Genomic DNA, 12,030 nt, shown 5'->3' on the forward strand with positions numbered 1-12,030 from the left:
TCTAATGCAGCCACAAGCTACTGGGCTTGGTACTATTCACTCGCATAGAAAGGAAGAGTAACTTCCTGCACTTCAGGAAAAACCTGATGATACTCTATGCCCTATGTTATATAGTAGGACAGAAGGGCAGACCAGAAGATCATAGTGGTACCCTTTGGCCTTAAAACGGTCGTCTCCTGTAACTGTAACAATGGCCAATCCATCCCACTTCGCTGACAGTTGCCTTCAATCATTAATCCTTCAGGCAACATGAAGCAAGAGTTTATCTTGGTGATCGCTTCTTTACTAAACTGCACATCCCCAGTACTCGCAACAACAAGAGGGCTGGTGACCCTCTGCTAACTTCTTCTAAGTAGGGTCAATAATGCTCATCTTCAGGCTGTTACTGTGCCACTCCGTCTTCCAGAAGGAAAATGTGGTGGGATAGTTCTTTCCGCATCAAAAGAACTTATGATGGTAATGCTTTCCAATGGTCTCCAACAATCTTCAGGCTGTAAGTCAGTAGGGGTCTGATCTAAACACAGCTCTAATCAACTGAAATGCACTTCAACAGGGTTTAGATCAGGCCCCAGCTGAGCAACTTATGTCCTTTATGGTGGGTCACTTTGTCACCAACACAACTGCTAATGGGGCCTGTAGTGGGGCCACTGCCCCACACCTCAAGAACAGGTTAAAATAGCCAAGCTAGGCTGATTGGAATAGCAGCCACAGCTATGGCCAACTCAGTTAGGACCCACCTGGCCCTAATAAGAGGGCTGTGGGCCAGAAGCTGGAGGAGTCTCTCCCAGCCCTGGAGGGAGAAAGGCTAGCTGCCTGAGAGGAAGATACCTGAACCAGAGCAGTGCTGGGGAATATGGCAAGGGAGCTCCAGCCCGGCAAACCCCCAGGCTGGAGGCTTTGATGAAGGCCTATGAAGAGGTGCTGCGGCTGCAGAGATATAGCCTGGGAATAGGCAGAGGCAGCTAGTCCTAACCCCTTGCCAGTATGAGTGGCCACGACAGACTGCAGTCTGCCCCAGTGAGCAGAGGCTAGATGATGACTGGCAGTAGCCAGTGAGGCTAGATGGGTTTAGAGGGTTTGGGGTTCCCCTGGGAGGGGAGCCCCAGAGTGTGGGGACTGCTGGGGCAGAACCCTGAGGTAAGGGGCATCGGGATCTGGGAGGGACACAGGGGCCCTAAGACAGGCGAGGCACCAGCCAGTAAGAGGCACTCTGTATTCTGGAGCACTAATTCTTGAGATGACCAGCAGGAGGCACCGCTGCTGTGAGCCCTGGCTTTGCTACAGGGCCTTACTGGTCAAAACCCAGCACTAAACTGGCCTCAGGCCTCCATCCAAGCCACTGGAGCTGATTAGGAACCTGAGGCAATACACTGGGACCACATATGAATCCCTTCTATCCCATAAAGGTGACTATAATCTCAAATTATTTACAGACAGAAATTATGAAATATTACCAATATAAAGATATGCACATCTCTATGCAGAGAGAGACTCTGTGACAATATTGCGTTTCTTTCTGTTTACATGCATAAGCAGTTCAGCTAAACTGAAATTTTCATCATGGTATTTATTATATCACAACTCATTCAGGGCAATGCTGACCAGCCCCTCAGTGAAATTCCATTGACAGACCAATGCATGTATTAAGGACTACAAGGGGATCATTTCTATTTCAAGAAATCTCATAAGAACTCAAAATAAAAGTGCCATTCCACATTTTTGCATCTTTCAAATTGGCATGGAATTCTGTTTCTATTTTCCAATATCTGAATTTGACTAACAGCTACAGAAAGAAAATGAATTATTTCCCCCTTCCAGGAACATTTCACAAAATTTAAACTTAAACGTTCTATTTCAAATGTAGTATCAAAAATGTATCTTGCAAGGTCTTTCAAGAGTACAATGAATAGTTTACATTAGTAGCAGACCCATTTACAATGTGCAGTGCAGAATATGAGTGAGGAAATAATAAATGCTGGACAGTGCGCGTGCATGTATCTTAGCACAAGAAAAAGATAGAAAAGGATCGTTTTCTTTGCCTTGCAATTTGTCATCCTCAATGCACAAGGTTGTAAATTTACACACCAAGGCAAGACAATCCTACTCCAATCTTAAAATGTCTCAATCATTCAGTCTTTTTCCTTGACCGGACATCACTTATCTTCACAATTCACAGTGGATTCTTCAGAATGTTCAGTCTTTAATTTTTTAAGAGATGGCTCTTCTGCCAGAAGAGACATGCAATGCTCCAAGGACTGTGCAATTTCATCAATTGTCCATTTGTCTTCATGAAGTGCATGCTCCTCTAGTGTAAATGGTCCTTGTTTGGTTCGGGTCAGCTCTTGCACATTGGCACAGGAAAAGAGTTCTATAGCATAAAAAGGAGAAAGCAGCCAGAAAAGGTGAATAGTCAAGTTAAAAAACTATGGATCTTATTCAAAATCCCTAGTGAGCTAATTATATATATTTTTTCATATATTTGGCAAAAAGGGGCTCCTATTCAGATTCTCCGGTCACTTACATCAAAGTAAAACTGGAACAATTTCAAATAGGTTTACTTCAAAGTAAAGGAAATCAGAATCTGACCAAAGGTCTTCAGAAGATTTTGCATATTCATATCAAAATACAAAAGGAAAATTAGTAATACAAGTTCAAACAGATCCAGGGTAAAGTTTTCAAAAGTGACTTTGGGACTTCAGAGCTTAAGTTCCACTGATTTTTAAAGAGATTTAGGAGCCTCAATCCCTTTTAAAAATAAGGCTTAGGCTTTTCTAAAATTTTAGATCACTTACTAGAACAGTATAAAATGAGGAACAATCTATGATAAATACCAATGCAGTAATTAATCACCGAGACAGATGAGATTCCGAATCCAGTTCACAAGGATACAGCACACACAGAGTTGGCCTTTGGACATAGGATGAACAGTCTCTAAAACATACTCTTAATCTCTTTAGGTGTGAGAGGATTTCAAAATGAATTTGAAATGCAATCAAAAAGGAGAAATTTGGGGCAGGGACCATTCTTTGTATTTGTCCTTTAAAGGATCAAGCATACACTGATACGGTGAATAAATAAAAATCACAGGGCCTTGTATTTTTTTTTCCTGCCCAACACTTTCACCTCCTCCATTTTTATTCTCTCCCTTGTGATTCCTTCACAATTATTTATCTTTCTTTCCTTTATGCTCCAGGGGCAACTACCTTAGTACACGAAAGTGAATGACAGCACTGCAGCCCAGCACATTAGGTCTGGTGACCAGAGATATGTAAAAGGAGAATATTCTTCTATTAGCAGAAATGTACATTCCGTATGCAGTCATGCTTTCTCCATGCCTACCTTTTCCAATGTCACTGACCAGGCTTCTCACATAAAAGCCACCTCCACATTCAACATCTGGAATGTTAACGGTGACATAGTAAATTGCCAGCCCAGTATGAAATCTACTTTACATAGAAACAGTGCTCCCAACAAATGTAAAAATGCACCAAGCAAACAATCAAGTGATAAAATATTTATAGGATACAATATAAATTATTCATCCTGAAACATATGTGCGGGTGAGATTGCAAAGCCAGAGAGGAGAGAAAGCAAACATCATGGTGACTGAACAAATGCATTATAAATTAACTATTGGCTTTGGCATTTTAATAAATACTTCAGTCTTGTTCACTTGAAAGGTTTCAAAAGGTCACAGGTTTCATCTTTCCAATGATGAAAAATAGTCATTTTAAGTGCTACTCCAAACCGACAATGAACACTTTAAAATACTGACTGTACTTAAAGTGCACAGCTGACACGAGCTGTGACATTATAAAAAACATCTTTACTATTCCTGTCTTCCTTAACTCCCCCTCTTTCCCTGCCTCCTGCAGAGATCAGCTACTTATCTCCCAACCATAAAATAACTATTTAAATAACATACACCACTGAAATATAGTGGCCATACCCACTTATAACAACACGACATGTAGTACACCTACGGGCTTCCAAGGGAACAATCAGGGTAATTCCAGAAGGCATACAACTGTCCTACCTTCACTGTCAATATTAAAGGAGGATAAGATTTTCAAAGGCTTCTCTAATCTATTGCTGTGCGTCCTAATGAGTTAACAACATTTCTTTACATATGGAAGAAGGGAGTGTGGATCTCCTTTCCACAAATTGGAAACGGGGTCCTATCATTGTTCCTCCCTGACCCATTTCAGGAGGGAGTGAGCAAGGGGTTGGAATGCAATTGTGGTGAGTGTGAATAATTCCCTTCCCAGCCCGGCCAAGTTCCCCATTGAATGATAATACGAAATCAGCTTATGTCAAATCAAAACGGGACGCTCGTATTGCGAAATGAAGCACCCATGTGCAGACTTGCACTGAAATAATCACAGAATATCAGGGTTGGAAGGGACCTCAGGAGGTCACCTAGTCCAATCCCCTGCTCAAAGCAGGACCAATCCCCAACTAAATCATCCCAGCCAGGGCTCTGTCAAGCCTTATCTTAAAAACCTCTAATAACTAAACATGTGAACAGAAATCCACTTAGTTATTTCATTTCCAGGTTGAGTGTAGACTAGCTGGGAACATCAGCCTACATCAAATCTTTGACTCTTACCCAGCGTGAACAGCGGTGGCTGGAAGTTTTGGAGAGAGAGGCTGTACACCACAACCGGTCTAGCAGGCTTTGCTTCCACTGCTTCTCCTTTCTTCATCAGAGACGACAGCCTTTGTCCATCTCTCTTCAGAGCAGAATAGCTGATGGGATAGACCGTATAAATGTGTGTCATACAGCTGTAACGCAACAAGCCTCCTGTCCTCAAATCCTATTCACACTGCACTATAGGAGGATATATTTTAGCCTCCTAATCCTCTCCAAGTGCTCATAAAGAAAAGAGCTATTGAAGTCATTTGTACACAGGAGCCTATTTATACAAGAAACAGTTAAGCATAATAAATGTTAGTCATCTGTTCAATACTTGCATTTAAAAAGGGTTCATAACTGAATTCATTGCTTCTGAAAGTGAGGAATCAGTAGTGGGTATGGTAACTGTAATCCTGCGAGGACTCACCCCTGCGGCGCTTCCTGCTGGCATCCTGGGAATTAGCTCTTTCTCCAGCCTTGGAGCACCCTCTGCAGACCAAAGTCTCACCACTCACTGCTTTGGCCCCCGTGTTCCTCCCAGACCCAGTGCCCCTTCCCCAGGCAGTATTCCCACTCTGGGTCTCCCCACCTAGGGGAACCCCCACCCACTATCCCTACCTTGCCTCAGTCGTAGGCTACTGCCAGTCACCAACTAGCCCCCGCTCACTGGGGCGGACTGCAGTATAAGCCACTCATCACAGGCAAGGTTGATTTGGACCTGTTTCTGTGCCCAGCCTTGGGCTGCCCCCTACAACTCCAGTACCTGTTTGGCCTTATACTAGGCTGCAGCCCAGGTCAGAGCTCCCCAGCTCTGCTCCACTCCAGGTACCTTCTCTCAGCTCCCTGCAGCCAGGCCCATCTCCCTCTACAGCTAGAGAAGACTGTATCAGCTCCTGGCTTCCCTGGCCTTTGTAGGGCCAGCTGGGTCAGTCTGGGGCGTGGCCACAGCTGAGGCTGCCTCCCCAATCAGCCCAGCCCAAGGCTCCCAGCCCCAGCCCTCTCCAAGGGCTGGCTTTTAACCCTTTCAGGCCGGGAGCGGGTGACCACCCCGCTACAGTAACTGACTCAAACACATGGCTCCACTGAAGCCTACGGGACCAACACACTACTGAATGTTATGTTGGGCCCATGATCGGTAGACAGTGCAGCTGATGCTGTACAGACAGCTTCCTTCATATAGCTCTTCCTTCCACCTTGATCCTGACTCAGAATATCCCCACTGCTTCAGCCTTGAGTCTCTCAATAGAGGCAATTGCCAACTACCCAGCTTTGTTTCAGTATGTCTAACTGACCACTATTGATGAAGCTAGATTCATTTAATTGGTGACAAAGGGCCTTATCCAAAGACCACTGCAGTCATCAGCCCAGGTCAATGTTAAAAGAGAAAAACTACCCAAGTTTACCAGAAGTGATTTATATGTAGCTTGCAGCAAATAGGCTTAAGTTTTCAGGAAGCTAGTATTGAAATAATTTCCGACCTTTTTTTTTTTTTCCCCAACACAGAAGTTAAAGTACCATTCTGTTTACAGAATGAAGTGGAAGTCTCAAAATATTCTCTGCTGACTGGTAGATAATGCAGCGTCCTGACAAACTCCTGCAAAAATAGTATCAGATTCCTTCTCTGTTAAAATTTTGCTGCAAAGCACAGTACGATGTGACAATTTATGTCTGATGTTAAAATCAACATGATCGTCAGCTCTGAATTGGTCAAGTTAATAAACCCTACAGCTTGTGTAACCCATGTGCCTAAGAGAAGGATATCTTTTCAAGCAATCTATAGAGAAGGGGGGGTAGGAATGAGTTGTGTCTGGTTCACTGTTGTGAGGCAGATGCACAATTAACACTCCACCTCAGAAGTTTCTGAAATTGGCTATGGTAGCTTTGAGTCTGGTCAGTACCTTCTCAGTAACTGGACTCAGCCTCTATGGGGGCAGCTGCTTTACAAAAGATCATATGCAAGTGTGGGGGTTAGGAGAAGCGGAGACACAGAAGCAGAAAGCAGGCTGTTTCCCCCTGACTCTGAAGCCTTTTGCAGCAGGTCAGCGATACTGTTAACAGGGATGCCCTGGAGGTGTTAACTACAGAAAGAAGAAATTGGAAGGGAAAACTAATTTATTTCATTTTAATTGTATACTTGGAAGGTTGCTTGATTTTAGCAAAACTGTTTTAGTTAAATTGTCTCAACTTGTATGATTCACCAACTTTTCTCTTATTTGAATGATGATGGGGAAAGAGTCATTTATGTTTTGCTTTTCTTAATTTTGTATTTCTTGTAACAGGTTTTTATTTTATTTTATTTTTTTTAATCTATATACTTAAACTGAGCAGTTGGTTAATTAGTTAGCTGACTAGCACAGGAGGAGGAAGAGTCTGCATGGATTCCAGCTGGAGATTTTTGCAAGAAAGTGGAGGGAAGATGATGTTGCAGTGCTTTTCAATCAGCACACTGTATACATTTTAGTGATCAAAGACTGTAGCTGAGACTCAGGTGAACTTAAACTATGTTTTTGGGAACTCTGAGTTACTTCTCACTGTGTTTCGGTTGAGACTCACCTGTTTATATTTTATTTGTTTTCTTTACTTATGTTTATGTATAACTGTGAAGATAACGTACCGTATGCGGGTTATAGAGTAGCCGTGTTTTGTTACAGAAATTAAGGTATTGCTATTATTATTGTTTCTTTATCATAATATTTTATAAAGTTGGTACTTAAGAATTAAACTCATTCCTTTTTTGACTTGATTGGGGGGTGGCTGACCCTGTTCAATCCTTGCTGAACATCCTCAAGGAGTGAATTCTGAGTCTCCACGTGCTTTTCTATGTAAGTTGTTTTTAGGTACTAGGACAGGGGTTCTCAAACTCCACTGCTCCGCGATCCCCTTCTGAAAACAAAAATTACTACAGGACGCCAGGAGGAGGGACCAAAGCCCGAGTCCAACTGAGCCTCACTGCCCCAGGTGGGGAGGGGGCCCAAAGCCTGACCACACTGCTCTAGGTGGGGAAGCCAAATCTGAAGCCCAAGGGCTTTAGCCCCAGGCAAGGGGGCCTGTAACATGAGCCCCGCTGCCAAAGGCTGAAGCCCTTGGACTTCGTCTTTGGCCCCAAGCGGTGGGGCTTGGGTTTCAGCCCCAGGCCCCAGCAAGTCTAAGCCAGCCCTGGCGACCCCATTTTAATGGGGTTGCGACCCACTTTGAGGTCCCGACCCACAGTTTGAGAACCACTGCACTAGGATAAAGGCAGTAAAGTAAACTCGAGTCCACCGAAAGGTTGCACCTGCCTTGCCAATATCTTCTTGTCAAAAGAGAACTCTTTATTTATGGCAAAACTGGCTTCGGCTGAAAAATGCTCCAAGTGGACCAATGCTTCTGGCAGTGCCCAAGTACTATACAACTTACAGTGGAGGAACTTGCATTATGTCCCCTGTGAACTTTTGCAGCACACGTTCAAGATCTTCTTTTGTTATCTGATCTGTCAAAGCAAACCAGATGGACGTTAGCACTGATTATTTATATAGGCCCTCGGTGCCCATGGCACTTTACAAACAAGTACAAAGAGAAGGTCCCTGCCCTTTGGATCCTATAATCTAAACTAAGAAAAGAATCTCACAGAAGATGGTGGGAGACCACAGTGGGTACAAGAGGAGGTAAGAGTGAGAGTAAACACAAGCCGAGGAGAGCAAATTGTCTGGGTTGATTTACACATTTCTTGTAGTTTAAAACATTTAGTTCAACAGTCCTATTTTAGGCACCAATACAGAAAGATGCTCCAGGCCGCAAATATTATTGTTACCTCCTTTTTGTTGTGTGCTTGCACAGCACCTAGCACAGTGGGGGTCTGGTCCACTGTTACGGTCTTAGATACTACAGAAATACAAATAATTAAATCCCATTGAAGTCAGTGGGACTACTCGTGTGCTTAAGCATCATGTTCAACTGCGGCCTTTAAAAAAAAAGAAAAAAAAGTAAGTAAATACAGTGGGCCAGATTCTCTGTTCTGATATTTTCCCTTTTCCAAAGAAAAGAGTCTGGAAACCCAGCAGACCCGGCCAGCTGGGAATTTCCCTTGAACAGGAGGATCCCTGGGGAGAGAAGACCAGCAAAGCTGCTCTGTGTCATACCACCTCACAGCTTCTGGCATAAAGGGGCAGGGAGTTGTAGTTAGGAAATCAGTTCTAAGGCCTGGTCCACACACAGTTTTTGTACCAAATTTAATTATTTCAGTTAGGGGTGCAATTTCCTACTGAAATAGTTATACCACATCACCCCCTATTTCGATAAAGTTACACTGGTATAGACATCTCTTATACTGGTGTAATTTAGCCCCCACCATACAAGAATACTGCTATCACTGCATACAATTTGTGTACATAGGGAAGCCCTCAAGGGAGCTTTCTTCCTTTCCCTGGATCCTCTGCTCCCCTCTCTTTTTTCCTTTCTGCATAAAGGAGTTTAACTTGGAAGGAAAGGGTGAGAGAAATAAGCCTTGCCCACGTCTTCCCCCAACCGCCTTTCCTTTATGTTCTTGAATTAGGTAGGGCTCCACATTCATCCCAGAACTGAATGGACATTGTGAAAGTTAATGCTCCTTCCTAGCAGATGAAACTGGTAGTCACTGGTGGGAGTTGTAACTAGGAGCTGAAAACCCCCAACATACGTGATTTTATTAATACTTTCCAATTTCCATTCAGGCCTGAGCATTCATTTTTTTTTTGAAAACTATGCTGCAAGACTATGAAAACCTTCCCAGTTTTGATTTTGATAAAGGAGGGAACTGCTTGGCTAAAGCAAGCAGCTTCTCTTAACAGTTAATCCAATAGCTTTAGGGGAATGATCCTACAGGACATTTGAGATGTAAAGCACACATTTTCTTTCCAGTAAGGGAAGAGAGTGGGAACAAAACATCACATTTCCCTAACTATCAAGATTCAAATATCTAACCCATTAAAGTTCATGGAGGCATCATTATGTTTCTTTATGCATTCTAACTACTGCCATTTTATTGAGCAAACATCCTTATTAGTTCTCTCTCTCTAGAGAGACTGCCCCCAGCGTACTGAGTACAGTTCTGCACTATCTTTATTAGAAGGCCGTCTCTTCAGTAACCAGTTTCGTTGGTTGCTTAAGAGGGGTTTCAATATGACAGTTGCCTCTTATCTGTTCAGAACGCAAACCTCAGATCTGTAATCTACATGCAAATCAATGAATGACTAGGAATTAGCTGGTCCCATTTCTCATAAAATAGATTTGGTTCATGTCACTCCAATGAAGTCAACAGAGTTCTGCTTAAAATGAAATAAAATGGATGGCATTCTCAGCCCCTTTATTAGGTTTTATTCTGCACTCTAAGTAGTTCTTCAAAGCAGATGGATCTCACAATATGCATAAGGGTTTATTCCCCAGGAACAAACAGTCTCTTCTCGGTTGCAGCATCAGAGGAGAGCAACTTATGCCTCACATTTGTAAACCAAACACTGCAATTTCAATAGCAGATGCTGCCATTATGCCCAGCAGCTGTCTAAAAGAAGTGTCATTAATGGTAATGCTGCAGCGACTCATAAATCAGTCAAGGATGTTGGGGAGACCAATGCACACTAGCATGGGGGAGGGGAATGGCAGAATCTTTTATAACAAATTCAGCGCTTCCCCTAAAGAACCTCATGTATGTTATTGTTATGCAGTCTTGCTGTTTGCTACAGTTTAGCAAGGTGTCATAGAAGAAACCATATGGCACTAAATACTATCCTTAGAGCCTCTCAGCATGTCCGCTGTGAACCCCTTTGCTCCAGCTGAAATTTGGCATGTAAACTGAGCAGGAGTGTCACTTATTTTCTTTTTCAATATTCACCCCTTAGATTGAATTGGTGGTTAGGGCACTTAATGACACAGCTGGGTTCAATTCCCACTTTGATCTCAGACTCCCCAGATTGAGAAGGGAATAGGAAAAAGTCCACTAAGATCTGGAGAAAATAATTTGTGGTACAGCTAATTTAATAATCATTTAAAAGAAAAAGCGAGGCATAATGTAGTTCAGTCATTAAACAACGTTGTGCAACATCGGTTTATCAAAATAAATGTTTTACAAATTAGCCTGTTAGACCTAGAATAAATAATGTTTGTCTTCTGCAATTTCTCAAGGTTTGAACAGGCTGGTATTAAAAATGACAATCCTGTCTGCTCCTCCCTCAGTGCCATTACAGGCTGATATGTCAGTTTGGATTTTTTTGCTTTCACTTGAAGCTGCCTTTGCTTTTGTGGGTTTACACTAGATTCGTGACTTTGCTGAAACATTGTGTAAGCTCTGTACTCACCCTGCTCGGATTAGCACATACACATACTCTACATAGTTCAGATTTACCCCAGTGGGAGGTTTGGTTTTGCTGATAATTCATCCAACAGCTACCACACAATGCTCAGCCCAAACTTTCTCCCCAGGATTGGCTGTTCTTGAGGTTTTCCCTGCCAGGTCTCTCTTTTTCCAGATCTAGTTTGTTCAGCTATAGAGAAATATACTCTACCCCTTACATTCTGGGGCGAGATAAAAGCTATAACTGCTAGTAGGTCTCAGCACAAATTACACAGTACCTTCATGCAGACTTCAAGCTGCTGATAAAAGGATGATTTAATAGAGGAGCCTTGTATTTCTATGCAGGTTTTAAGAGTTTGCCACCTATTGCACAATGGTTTAAAACACAACAGTCATGTCCAGTTTGTGCTTGGAATAGGCACTTCACACAATTTGCCAACGGTTTCTACACTAAACACTGAAAGAAATAATGTGACCAGTGACCTCTACACAGGCCAGATTCTGATGGAATAATCCCCAACTGCAAGTCCATCAAGATCCCAACTACTGACTGAAGAACTTCTAGTCTTACCTATACTGGTGTAAATCAAAATAACTCCTTTGACTTCTAAGACCAGAAGTTCTCAGGTCAACAGTGCACTGGGATGCTGATAAAATTACAGAAGGTAAACAGGTCAATGATTAAAACCAAGCAAAATAATATGTGCAGGACAAAATGGTACACATTATTGTATGAGTGCTCTAGTACACGCTGAAGAGTGACATTTGTTCAATGTTTGTTTGCATAAACTATTACTCAGATAAACATAAGCAGCACACAGATCACCAAACAGTGTCAGTTTAATGGAGCTATGCCAGTATATATCAGTTTAGGATCTGGGATAAAGTCTGCTTGCAAATGATTTGCAAAGAGGAAAAAGAGGGCTTTTGTTTCTCTTTTATAATTATTCAACCAGTTCCATTAATGACATCCCTTCGCTTACGTGGTAAAGGTCCTTGCAAGTTCTGTTCTCAATGCCTGGATTTAGCCAATAAGAGGCTGGAGAGGGTCAGGGATATACACCATGGATCATTATCGAAGGAGCCACAA

At 42.6% G+C, this 12,030-nt stretch overlaps 1 protein-coding gene across 1 annotated transcript in view; it reads right to left on the reverse strand.

Moving 5' to 3' along the window:
• Window positions 1-1,547: 1,547 nt before the first annotated feature.
• Window positions 1,548-12,030, reverse strand: part of TRUB1 (TruB pseudouridine synthase family member 1) — a 45,550-nt gene continuing 35,067 nt past the window's right edge. Inside the window, exons 6-9 of the mRNA XM_050960772.1 lie at window positions 8,033-8,105; window positions 4,610-4,749; window positions 3,340-3,396; window positions 1,548-2,368 (exon numbers count right to left, since the gene is read on the reverse strand). Coding sequence (XP_050816729.1) covers window positions 2,154-2,368; window positions 3,340-3,396; window positions 4,610-4,749; window positions 8,033-8,105 — 485 coding nt within the window. The 3' untranslated portion in view covers window positions 1,548-2,153. The remainder of the gene's footprint in view (window positions 2,369-3,339; window positions 3,397-4,609; window positions 4,750-8,032; window positions 8,106-12,030) is intronic.

Source organism: Gopherus flavomarginatus, chromosome 6, assembly GCF_025201925.1.
Source record: "Gopherus flavomarginatus isolate rGopFla2 chromosome 6, rGopFla2.mat.asm, whole genome shotgun sequence".
In the NCBI taxonomy this organism is placed as follows: Eukaryota; Metazoa; Chordata; order Testudines; family Testudinidae; genus Gopherus; species Gopherus flavomarginatus.